Source organism: Rhynchophorus ferrugineus, unplaced genomic scaffold (assembly GCF_030347505.1).
Source record: "Rhynchophorus ferrugineus isolate W39M unplaced genomic scaffold, kcgeb_rfMv2 rfM2, whole genome shotgun sequence".
Taxonomy (NCBI): domain Eukaryota; kingdom Metazoa; phylum Arthropoda; class Insecta; order Coleoptera; family Curculionidae; genus Rhynchophorus; species Rhynchophorus ferrugineus.
Genome location: NW_027472581.1, coordinates 19,512,384 through 19,526,282, shown reverse-complemented (window position 1 = coordinate 19,526,282; position 13,899 = coordinate 19,512,384). Strand labels below are relative to the sequence as shown.

The following is a 13,899-nucleotide window of genomic DNA, read 5'->3' as shown; positions in this document are numbered from 1 at the left end:
CATTAATAGCAAATTTCACTTAATTTCGAAATTTCAGGTTCAAATTTTAATTATCTTTAAATATGTAAATATAAATTTCTATAAGAAAAAAGCATTGTAATTGTAAAAAATTGTAAGGATACGAGTATTTTTAAAGAATATGGAATGTGTAATGAGGTATGAATTTGTGGCACTAAAAACTAGATATTTTTTTTTCATATTTCTTTGGAATTTCTTTTACCCATCACTACTATCAAAAAAATTTGAAATATCAAATATGACACATAGGTTCAACACATTGTAACAGTGATGCATCAACCCAATAGACTTAAACCTAACATTTATTATGGCAACGCAAAAAAGCTTATTGCTTATCTTCGAATTTAATTATCTCTACCTTGGTAATTTTCTTAGGATCTGGAGTGCCTGTTTCCAAAATTTCAACTTTCTGATAGACGTTGGGCGAGTTCAACCAACGGCTGCGGTCGTTGCCTTTTTTTCCTCCTTCCAGTTTTCTCCATAATCTAAACATTTAAAATGAGATGAACATTAAATAAGTAAAATTAAAATTTTTATCAACTTACCCTTGTCTGTATAATTCTTCTTCTTCCAATAAATAACCAAGTGATGAAACCGCGGGGGGTACCTCTACGTCGTTTTTAGGTTTTGGTGGTTCACCCTTAACTAATGGGTGTCGATAAATATAGCCTGTGCGGAATCCAGCGTTATCCATCATTCGCATTAAAGCTTCGAACTCGATTCCTAGTGAGACGAAAACGGGTTACATAGACAACACAATTTTGAAATCAGGATAGTTCTTTTAGCTTACCTCCAACTCTCCATTTTCGTTCGACTTTGCCTTCTAGCACGGAAGGTTGGTCTGGTCTTGGAGTGCTTTCTGGAGCTTTATGAGCGGCATCGTAAATTTTCTTGCGTGCTTCATCGGTAAGCAGCACTAAATTATCTAACCCTACAGGAAGAAGTTTGAGCTGCGATTCGGCCGCTAGGACGGTATTTTTGGCGTTGAAAAATGCTTCTTCGATTGTGTCGCCACAGCACAGAGCACCTGTAGATTTACTCCAGTAATTATTGTGTTGGTTTTAAATGTATCGCGGACTGACCTTGATTGGACAACAATAGCACCTTGTTTATGGGTCCCAGATTCCTTGACAACTTGTCTTTTTCGTCGACATCTAACAATCCACCCAAATAAGCATGTGTACTAATCTCGCCGATAACTACACTTTCTTGGCTCAAGGGAAGAATTCCATGTTTAAGTGCAGACACTGATACCACAGAGGGTGTATGTACGTGGATAATGCAACGAATATCAGGGCGAGCTGCGTGAACAGCTGCATGAAGAGAAAATGCGCTGACATTTACGGAAAAGTTAGTTGTTCCTTGCTCTAGTACATTTCCCTAAAAATAAAAATAGTGATATATTCCGTAAAAGTAAACACATTGAATGTATTTATACGTGCGCAGTTTACTATTATTTCTATAACTTGTAGCTATTCCGAAAACCCATAAAAGATTTACTTGGCAAGTAACATTAAACAATATTTACCTAGAAAAAAGTAATGAATCACTAAGAATAGAGTAGAAAATCTATTAGGACCTTGAATAAATTTTCGATGTTTTGTTTCTGAAAACTAATGATTTCTTTAAAGACTTTATTTTCAGTATTATTGCTGATCTCTAACTAGTATATTTTTCCATCTCTTGAAGCAGAACAATACTTTCAGATAATTTCATTATGACTAAACTTATTGTTATGTTCACTTTTCTACCTTTGAGACAGTTTATATGTGAAAAGACGCTGTTCATTCTCCTCAATGTATTTACTTTACTTTTGAATAATTCCTAGTCCTTTCAAATATTGAGCGATAAAATTAACTTCAAAAAGTCAACTAATATCTGAGCGCCTGAGTATTCAATAAGAATACCATGTTCAAAGTTTTCATTGTATCAGAACGTCTTCAACATAGTTTTTGGAGCAAATTTCAACATTTTGTTGTCTTTAACAGAGACATGAGAAATGATCGTATGCCACACATCTTGATTTTACTATCCATTTAAAAAAAATATTTATTATTTGAAGATAATGGATTAATTTTAATCTTCACTTCTAAAACTTGAACCTTAAGAATTGCTACCGCTGCTTTAAAAACAATAGAGCTATTTCTTCATTCTTTATTCACTGCCTTTAATTAATAAAACTATTTTAAGAACATTCTGTGAGATATTCTTCATTAAATTTTAAGATAATGTAATTACCTGCATGTCAACCTTAATTAGACTTGAAGCCGTAATTTCGTGAAATAGCATGCCGTAGGGATTAACCAAGAACTGTTCTTCCTCCTGATTAAGCCTAGCCGTGATGAGAGTGTTTGATCCTTGGGTCCATCCGTACAAGTCAATTAATCGAGATACAGCAGCCAGTTTGCATCTGAGGATCTTTTCACCTTTTGCATAGCCCATTGACTCAATACCTAAAAAATGTTATTATGTTTATTGAAGCGTTCAGGTCGACTTAATGGTAACAAAAAAGGAACAATAGAAGTCTGACTAGTTATGACTTATTAATAAAGAATGTCGATAATCGTCCAACTGGCGAGTTAAGGTTAATAACATTTTATATTAATTAAAATTAATACCCGGCTTATAAGTTAATGTTTTAAAATATGAAGAAGCGAGGTCAACAGATCTATTTAAGAAAATGTATTAATTATACATATATTAAAAATATCAACTTAGTCATCTCCATACATTATTTAACTTTAACTAACATATAAAACATCCTAACACAGTAAAATATAGATTATATAACATTGAAACTTAAAAGGAGTTCTAGTAATTATGGGTATATCCTTGTATATACTTTTAATGAGGTTCTCAAGTAAATGAAAAATATATTTGCATATTGGATTATGGTTTCTTGGTCAACTTTGAAAGCTGCAACTGTTATGTACAACAAAGATGTGAACACAATATTTATTCACGTGGTTAGCAAAACAAATAAGCTGAACATAAAAAGCTTTCAATTTGGTTTACTCATTAATTAGTAAATTTTTTCAACTATACTAAAACTATGTTTATTTGAACATATGTAAAATTGGCGATACCAAGAAATTATAAACCCAGTTTCAATTCATCTCCTCATTTTATTAATAGAAATTTAACAAGAAAACTATAGAACTAACACATGGATGTCATTGGTGTTACAACGTTCATAGCGGACAATTCCACCACGCAAACACATTTAAATAAAGCTTTAATAATTTCTCTTTAAAGGTTATTTAAACTACGATTAAATAATCACGTAGTGGTAAAATTGTTACTTCCTAAACAACCTAGTTGTCTATGTTTAAATATAGATCTCCCAGAACAGATTACTTATATTTTAAACGTTATTATTTCAACAGACAAAAAAAGTTGTTCTTGTTAATGTAACAAGAACAAGATCGTGCCACATGCAACCGTTCAAGTAGGTTTGCTGAACACTGTCCTTTGTTCTTTGTGAAAGAAAATGATTGAGATAACAGTTAAAAATTAAAAAGTAGCCAATTAAGCTTTCAAAAATATTTCACAGACAGGTAGATTCATAAAAACAGTATACTTTAGATTATTATGATTTTATTAATAATTAAGTAATTTAATTAAGGCAGTAATGTGAAGAAAATTGTTTTTTACCTCTAATGTCGTTTATAGGGATAACACAACTTGAATTTTTAAATACGTTCCCTGCTTGCTTGTTCACGCCTACCATATCGGAAATTTGTTGCAATAGTCCACTGGGTCCTGTACCATCCTTCAGCTGAGTCTCAATGATTCGTTCCAATTCCTAAACAATTAAACAGTTTAACCGTGATATCTGCGTCCACTAATGGAAACATGAACTTACCTCTCTGAACAACTTGCTGTTCATTATCATATCGACGCGTTTACGTCGCTCCATCTCACGCACGTCAGCGTCAATGTCAGCCGGGCGCATCCGAGCCCTTTCTTCGTCATCCAGAGTGCCGTTGTTGGAGAGCATACCATTGGTTTGCGGCGGCAATTCCTCCGCCGTACTTGTATCTGTCATGATGCAGTAGTCGCCTTACTTAATCTGAAACAAATGCACTTATGTGAATATTGAAATACCGAGAAAAATATTTGCGATTTTATGTTTAAAAAAAGTCAATATTTAGTTTGGTTTCACGATGATGCAAACTTAACGGCAATGATTGGAATCGAATTTTATTTCATTAAATCTATATATTAAATAAAATTATGTAACTTGTTTTTATTTAATTTATATAATTAATATATATAAAATATTAGATTGGTAATAAAGTATTTTCGGTTTTTATACATTATATCTGTATTGACAAGGTATTTTATATTCTTTTAAAACAGGTTGATAGGAAACTATTTTTGGGTTTCAAGAAAGCTTTCGGCTTTGATACACTGGTAAATTATTTTTATATTTATATTAATTTAAAGCTAGTAGTATTTGCGTATATATTTGTTTAGAATACTTTTTTTTTAGTTTTTGATACATTTTAGATTCTTTAGTTATTTTTATGTGTTTCAGGTTGATAGGAAACCAATGATGTTTTTCATTTAATTAGCAATATTACTTGTTAATTCAATGGTATTGAGTTTTCAAGAAAGCTTTCGGTTTTGATATTATTTGTATATCTATATTAATTTAACACTAGATTCTTTGTGTACTTAATTGTCTAGAATATTTTTTTTTCAGTTTTTACTACATCTTAGAGTTTTGGATGAGTTATAGGGTAATAGGAAACTATTCTTGGCTTTCACTTTATTAGCAATATTATTTGATAATTCAACGATATTGAGATTTAAAAAAAGCTTTCGGCTTTCGTAGACTGTGATATTATTTGTATATTTATATTAATTTCACTGTATTAGGTTCTTTGCGTATTTATTTGTTCAGAATATATTTTTTTTCAGTCTTGGATACATAATTTTTCACAAAATTAATATTAAAAAGAAACGAAATGAGTGATACAGGTCGCTTAACCATCTATAAAAATAGCAAAATTTGCTATATACATACTCTATCTAGTTAATTCATATAATAGGTTTATACGTAACGTGACGCTAATTTCGTCTTGATCAATATATAACACGACATTCAACCGTTTAATGTAGGTCGATGAAAATTCGTTTTACTACACGTTTTACTTTTTTTAAACAACCGGATAGCATTTTAAGCCCACAAAATTCTCATCTAGCCAAGGTCGGAGGTTAAGTTTAATCTAAATTCGACAATGACGGAGTCCCATCGTCATCTGAACTAATAATATGACGTGTCGCACCAATTAGATGTCCCAACGTGATAATTATCAATTTAACATATTGGGTAAACGTATACCTGCTATATTTGATCGCGTTAATAGTTTTTATAAATATTGGAGGTCATTATTCATTCAAAACTGGATATTCGGCAACGTTGTTAATGAATTTCCCAGTTTTTATAATATGCATCAGAGTTATTAATTTTAACTTGCAAGCTAATTACCAAGTAACCTAATACCAAGAACAAAGCACTTAAATAAAATCAAATTAAAATACAAATTAATATAGCTTTCTTTAGTAACACTGAAACTACGAAATAAATACAATTTCTCATCTTTTGTGAAAGTCAATTAGATTGAATTTTTGTTGCAGTTGATTTGACAACAAGTATATTCTCTTAATTAAATTTTGCAGTAGGTATAGCAGTAGTATTTTCTTTTTAAATAACATTGGTCAATATTTTACAATGCCCAAGAGTAAAATAATTCATTTCCTATCAGAAAACATAGAAATATTGAATAGGGAACTTAAATTGGCACACCTGTTTGCCACCATGTTTTGCGCGTCCGAATCACTAGAGGGCCGGAAATGGCAGATTTCTTTTATATTTCACAGGTTATATTTTTTTTTTATTTTTGGTTATAATTTTAAGGAAATTTGTTGCTATAACATTAATTGGGTAAATATTATTTGTTTAAAAGCAAATACATAATAAAAGTGTTGTTTTCCTGGATATAAGGTTCAAATAAAATTAATTTAGAATAATATAGAAACGGCTTTTAAAAGTAAACAATGATAAACTTCGGGAAACCTCTTACATGACCATACCTATGATCTCCATCAAGCCTCCGAACAGAAAAGTTTATTCTTTGCATTCCAGACCGACCAGATATCTATGGGTCCAAATGTGGAAGATAATTAACCAAAATTCAATTCCTAATTGTAATTTTAATAGTAAGCCTTTCATTAAAATATACAATGATAATTAAATTGAAATACATAATATGTGTATATTCACAAATAATTTCCCTTGACCTATCGAAAAGGATAATAAGGCTAAAGGAAGGAGGTTGCTCAACCCACACTAGAAACTTCAAAAAGGACTAGAAGTATGATTTTTTTTTGAAGGAAGTAAATTAAGATATTTGAAAACTGTGTTATAATAACATATGTTTCTCCGTAGACGATTTTGAAACAGACAAACATACGTTCAACTTCATGTTGATAAGAACCAGACAGTATAACACCAAACAGATTAAGAACTAAGAGTATATGTGGTAATATTACAAATAAGAATTGAATATAAAAATATAAATAAATATAATATATGAATATATAATAAAGAAATATATATTTTTATGATTACACTATTATGTTATATTATCCAAATGTTATTTAATGGTACCAGAAACCTATAGTCTATCCAAAATTGGTGTGAACATACGTCATCTCAATTTATGACGTTCCAACGGTGCAATGTTGCCGCATCAACTCTGAATTTTAGCTTATTTTATCTTTGATTTATAACAAAATTTTAATCTAAATAAAATTATGAAACAAAAATGTTATCAAATATAAGTTATTTTAACATAGTACATCTAAAGACTACGGTTAATTATACAGTCACAATAGTTTATAGGTTAGAGCTGTAACCTCTTATTACTATTGTTTTCTAGAGTATTGCATACGTTTGACAACGGACGATTTTGACAGGCTGGTTTGGCATTGAATTCGGCAATTGCGGCAGGCAATACATTAAACATTTTGATGACGTGTGTTCACAGCAACTTTGGATAAACTATAGTTTACTTCGTTTGTGCGCTAAGCTATCTCTAGACTTTTTATTTATTAGTAAAAGAATGTAAATGTAATTTAAAACAATTAATTGTGTACAACATCCTGAGCAAAGGCAATATAATAAGAAAAACAATAATTAAATGTTAGGTATGTAAAAAAATAAAAAGGATTTCAAAGGGCAAAAACGAAAAATTGTGTAATTACTACATAAAAACATGTAATTACTATATTCAGTAAATGCAAATATTGTATTTTTAAGTATGTATTGGACAAATGATTTCTAAAACGAACAGACGAACAAAATTTGGCTACAACTTTAACAAGCCTGTCCATTCTGTGTCCTATGCGGAGTTTTCACACTGTCCAAAGTCAATGTTAAAGGCAATATTGTCGCTGGTACCGAAATAATGCGTACATCAAATATAAAGGAAAGATTGCTCACCCCATAAGATTCTGGTGTATTTTAATATAAAATGAAAAGAATCAAAATATGTCGGTCGACGCCTGTCTATATAAATCCATCGCCCTGTCGACACACTACATGTGTTGATTCATTCCAAGTGTGGTTTAAAGACCATGGAACTAATAATTATAATGATACATTCAGCGGAAGTCACTTAAGTTGCCGGCAACGTAGTGAAATTATTCAAATTAATTCTATTTTTAGATCATTTCTAATATATTGGATATATCGCTCGTTCGTCAGGTTGTTCGAAAAATTATAGATCTCTCCTTATAAACATACTTCGGTTCACGAATGAGTTCAAGTATATTAATTTTAATTACATCATTATACAAAACGTATAAATTATTGATAATACAAAGGTTGAATTTTTACGATATTTACTACTTTAAAACCACCTGATGGGCTAATATTAAAGGAATATTGCCGATATCACATCGGATGATACGTCTAATTGAATCTTGGGGATATTTAGAATCTGAATCATTGGCAGAATCTGTGGCATTGATGGTGAGTCCTTTATGTTAAACTTGGTCTTGCTGATATTTAAAAAGACAGCATCAAATCTGTGCAGATGATCCAAGACAATCATCGTTCTTTTGGTGTTTTGCAACATCCATTGATATTTCGAAAAGAAGACTCATATCATTTCAAAATTAAACAAAGAAATCCAATGACAGGTACAATATATACAATATTAACAAGAAAGTTAGTGCGATAAAATTATATTCTTCTATATACAATAATTGTCCATGCCACCAGCAATTTCATCAATACACTGTTGATATGTGTGCGAAACTAGATAGATTACGATGCCTTAAGTCTAATCAAGTGAAACTTTGTTCTTCATTTCTAGGACTACATTATCATATATTGGTAGTCTGCAACATATACAATAATATATTCAAGATGCCATGACTTTTGTGCGGACATACGGCCGACCTAATCTATTCTGAGCGATCTAACCAAACTGGGATGAAATTAAATTTTTGTTTTTGCCAGGTTAAAGATCAGCGCATCACCATAATATCACTGCACGCATGAAGAATGAAAAATTACGTTTGCACAGGACCACATCTGTCGGGTCTGCTAGAATCTGCTTTGATGATGGGCTTGTCAATTTAAATAGTTCCTGGCTTGATTCCGGTGAAACCATTATTGCATTAGAAATGTAATGTTTTGAAAATTCTTCAATCAGGTTGAAAAAAGCGTTCCAAAAATGTATTTAAACGCCTAATGAGCCCCGTATGGATCATGATGTTAATAGATCAAGTGTACGGCCTCAATATTAATCCTAAAATATAAAAAATAACCCCCGTAAAATAATAAATTCCAACATTTAGCTGTATTTATTTACAGTGCAACGTGATACTTATATTAAATATGTTGATTTATGCTCATTGTTTTGTTTATTTAGATTTGTTATTGTATTTGACGAGACCATACGTTACTAAGTAGCTATAATGGTCAACTGACCAGCATTATAAGCAATAAGAACAGCTTACTTGCAACCAAAGACTACTAATTTTGACATAAATATTTTGTATTATTATCCTCTCATTTAGACAGCAAAAATTAAAGTGAAATAATTATTGCAATGTAATTAACAGTATATTTAGAATAGAAAAAGGGGAATAGACCGGTGTGGCAACCCAAACAAAGTTTCAAACAGTTGGTCAAGGGACTAGAATGGTGCAAATAATTGAATTTGTATTTGAATATACATGTATATAAATATATATATATATATATATATATATATATATATATGATCGATGATAGGCTCGATGAATGGTTTTGCCCAAAGGACTTGGGCAAAACTGCCAACTATTGGACTGCCAATTAAATTAATTTTTCAATTTTCTTAAAATTTATGTAGTTTTTTTACCAAAAAAACCGGTAATGACTTTCCGATACACCTGGTACTGGTTTTTTACTTCTCTTTTCACAGCCAAAATATTAATTTGTGTCTGATAGTTATACATAATATATGGTTCTCGACATCATCTTGGTTTTCATCTTCTTGAAAACATATATATATATATATATATATATATATATATATATATATATATATATACATATATATATATATATATATATATATATATATATATATATATGTTGAACACGAGCGGGGTGCCAGCAGCGCCAACTAGAACCCGATATAGCTGGCAACCCCGAGACGTTTATATATGCATTTCAATCAATTCAGTAACCGACCATCGTTTGGTTTAGACGAGCCACCATCGACTGCCCAAGCCTCGTCTCCAGGTAACACTGCTGCCATCCGTTTTATCTATTTTGTATTTTCCACATTTTTATATTACTTCAATAAATAACGGTCACATAATGTAAACACCACTGTTTCATTCACAGAACCATATCAATTTATCCTAAAAATACAACGATTATTATGTACATATTAAAATGTTTTTATTTTGTTAAAAATTTAAATTTGATTATTTTTTAATTTTTTAAAATTTAGTCAATTCAATTTGATTTTGAACTCAGTTCAATTTTTTTGTTAATACGCCAGAAATCGAAACCGCAACCACCGATTGGGAGCTAAACGCTTTAACAATTACACCATAGAAGCAATTGTCTACAATATTTCTACGAGGTCTTATATGCTATAGTTAAGTGCTTAAAAAGCAAACCGAATGGCTTTTGTATTGAACGACTTCCGATTTTCCGTCACATCAGTTCAGAAATAACATTATACACAAATATCTGGTTATTTTAGATAAAAAATATGTAAAAATTTTGTACGTGCCTTTGAAATTTAAACGTTTTCCTCGATCCCCCCTCCCCCTTCAATAGATCCTGATTAGGTTCGAATGGTACCACGTCGGAAGTGCACTCTTTCGAATAAAAAAAAAAAAGAATTTTAAAAATCGGTCCATAATTGACGGAGAAATCGGCGAACATAATTAAATACCTAAATAGAACCTACTCCTTTTTCGAAGTCGGTTAAAAATTTTCGGATTTTAATAAATAGCGTTCTTTAAGAGGTGTTAAAAACATTATTAAAAAGTTGTAGCGCTGATGATTGGCATGTTATGCTAGTTTTTCGAGTAACAAAAAAATTCCATCGCTCTACATATCATTAATCAAACATTATCGTATAGATACAGCCAGAAATAACATCAATTATTCGAGATAACGTCCTCTGTCTTTTGAAATGTTTTGATCCGAGTGTCATTGATCGATGTTCCTCCCGTGGCCTTCTAGTACGCTTTACAGTTAACCAAAACCGTTTTTATTCTGATGCATTTTGACTGGAGTGATTCCGAAGGACGCAAAGATGGCATTAAAAATAATTCATTTAGGTGTTAGCATAACGTTTTTTTAAGCGCGATTCGATTCTTCAAACTGGTATTTCCACTGATGCGAACTATCGTGCGCACACACCCAACAAAATGATCACTGCAAAAAATAAATAAACGCTTGTATCAAATGAATGACCTTTCTCTTTATTATTTATCGTCTGTTTGGAATTGGTATGTGAAATGTTCGTTGCACGCAAATCCTCCTAATAGTTTTTATTTTGTAATACAGCGTATAATTTTATTGTTCTTTTTAAAAATCTTAACTGGCATGCGTTTCTCATTGATTACTGTTATTTCATTGCTGATATTGTTGATGAAGAACATTATAACCCATTTCTTTCAACACAACCAATGATAAAAAGTCATCAAGCATGTGCTATAGGCATTCACAAGCTCTTTTTCTATGTGTTTAACAGGTCAATTGAAAAATCCGCGGCCTACCATAGTAAAACACATTTTTTTGGCAAAATTACTTTTTTTTATTCAATATAATTCCCTTCAAAGATGATACACTGATTATAGCGACCCTCCAACTTTTCGATATCATTTTTATAGTACAATTTGTCCTTTGCTTCAAAATAGGCCTCAGTTTTGGCAATCACCTCTTCATTCGACGAAAATGTTTTCCCAGCGAGCATTCTTTTGAGATTTGAGAGCAGGAAACAGTCGATGGCGGCCAGATCTGGAGAATACAGTGGATGAGGAAGCAATTCGAGCCCAATTAATGAATTTTTGCCATCGTTTTCATTGACTTGTGACACGGTGGATTGTCTTGGTGAAGCAGCACTTTCTTTTTCTTCAAATGAGGTCGTTTTTCGGCGATTTAGTCATTCAAACGGTCCAATAACACTATATAATAGTCGCTGTTGATGGTCTTTCTTTTTTCAAGGTACTCAATGAAAATTATTCCATGCACATCCCAAAATACAGACGCCATAACCTTGCCAAACGACTGTTGCGTTTTTTCACGCTTAGGAGCGGGTTCATCGTGTGCAGTCCACTCGGATTACTGTCGGTTGGACTTCGGAGTAAAATGATGGAGCTATGTTTCATCCATTATCACATATCGACGCAAAAACTCGGGTTTTTTACGCTTGATCATCTTCAAACACTACTCCGAATCATTAGTTCGTCGTCGTTTTAGGCCAAATATGAGCTCGCGCGGCACCCACTTTGCACAGAGCTTTCTCATACCCAAATATTCATCAATGATATGATGTACACGTTCAGTTGATATCTTTAGAGTGTCTGCTATTTCATTCAATTTCAATTTACAGTAATTGAAAATTATTTTGTGGATTTTTTAAATGTTCTCGTCGGCAACAACCTACCCCTCTTGGGCGTCCACTGCGTTCACCGTCTTCAGTGCTCACTTCATCACGTCTAAACTTAGCATACGAATGCCTGATGGTTGATTTTCCTGGGGCAGTGTCCGGAAACTCGGCATCAAGCCAATTTTTTGCTTCAACTGTATTTTATCCCTTCAAAAAGCAATATTTTATCAATACGCGAAATTTTTTTTTATCCTTCCTTTTTAAAATGCTATAATTTACAAACTAATTATCCGACTGCTGTTAAATTTATACAGGCATCTTTTGAGGGTTAGGGCTAACTAAAAAATATATGGATTTAATTCTAGTAGCGCCATCTATGTGTCAGGCCGGGGACTTTTCAATTGACCTGTTATATTTCACAATTAATAATTAATTAATTAATTAACACTTCGTGAAAAAAAACTAAAAACTTTGTTTTTTTAATAATTTTTTTAAGTATCAAAATATATATTTCAACTTTTATGTGCATATTTCTGAATGTTATATCTTTGGAATATATATGTATATTTTTTCTTGAATATATTTGACTTATGACTGCAGCGTATAATTCATACATCCGTTGCGCTAACGCAACGTTGGGAGTTGCCTAGTTGTGGTGTATAGCTTCAGCTGGAAGATATGTGTATCGGTCTGACCCTTATGGTTGAGCTTCACAGAAGTCTAATGAAAATCTGGGTTTAGGTAAAAGGAAAGGAAAATCATACCATATTTTTTGATAACTTCTTCACAAGTTACTACCTTCTTACTTTGTTGTCTGAAATTAAAGTCTTTGGAGCTGAGAGTGAGAAAATAATAAGTGGCTTGCTGTCAACTTCAAACAGTAACGGCCTTAGCGAAAAAAACTTTAATTATAGATTTGATCAGTTCAGTTCCAACCTTCGTAGGGTGAAGACGTATTTTCAATACGGTCCAAGCTATAAAAAGATACCGTTCTTTAAAAAACCCAGTATTTTATTACGGTTATTTAATTGAGTGTTAAAAACGCATAACAGATACGGCTATCCGTCTCTCAGTGGACCTAAAGTGTAGTGAATACGTGTTTACGTGACCAGACAAAAGGACTGCATCTCATTTTTATTAGTGTTTAAAATTATTTCATCTTATTTTACAACAGTCCTTTTGAAATTCATTTATAGTATTTATAGTAAAAAACTAGTGCTAAAATAACGTAAGTGAAAAATGAAGTGCGTGAAATAAACAATGTATTTATTTTATTTTTTTTATCCTCTGGAAGTAAATTAAATAAAATATTAAAATATTAAAAAATGGCAAACCATAGCGATTCAACCAAATCACCTGCACACTTTGATATAAGATTAGAACAAACAGCAATAACGCAAACTCCACCATCAGAATGGTCTACAGTCATTAACAAAAAACGATTGAGAAGTCCGGAAGAAGAAATCGCGAGGAAACAAACAAGAATCAGTGACTATTGGTTGCAGAAACCGATAGAGACAAAAAACAGTTTTAGCAACCTGTCGGAAGAAATTGAAGAGAACATACAACCAAGCCCTGAAAAAGTTGTTCCCAAACCACCACCAATAACAGTCTATAAGGTAGGATTAATAAAAAACATCCATGACTTATTGAAAACCATTACTACGAACTACACAATTAAAACAGTGAGCTATGAAACAATTAAAATCCAATTGTTCGAAGCGGATCACTTTAAAGTTCT

The 13,899-nt window shown here is 31.8% G+C and overlaps 1 protein-coding gene across 5 annotated transcripts in view; it reads right to left on the bottom strand.

Annotated features, from left to right (window-relative positions):
• The window catches only part of hts (adducin 1-like protein hts), a 138,365-nt gene that overhangs the window by 9,513 nt on the left and 114,953 nt on the right, over positions 1-13,899 (bottom strand). For all 5 annotated transcript variants that reach the window (XM_076394156.1, XM_076394159.1, XM_076394155.1 and 2 more), the window contains 7 exons: positions 3,884-4,090; positions 3,673-3,823; positions 2,257-2,471; positions 1,101-1,398; positions 809-1,045; positions 564-741; positions 377-503 (listed from right to left, as the gene is read on the bottom strand). In XM_076394156.1, the coding sequence (XP_076250271.1) occupies positions 377-503; positions 564-741; positions 809-1,045; positions 1,101-1,398; positions 2,257-2,471; positions 3,673-3,823; positions 3,884-4,066 (1,389 nt within the window). In that variant the 5' untranslated portion in view covers positions 4,067-4,090. The remainder of the gene's footprint in view (positions 1-376; positions 504-563; positions 742-808; positions 1,046-1,100; positions 1,399-2,256; positions 2,472-3,672; positions 3,824-3,883; positions 4,091-13,899) is intronic.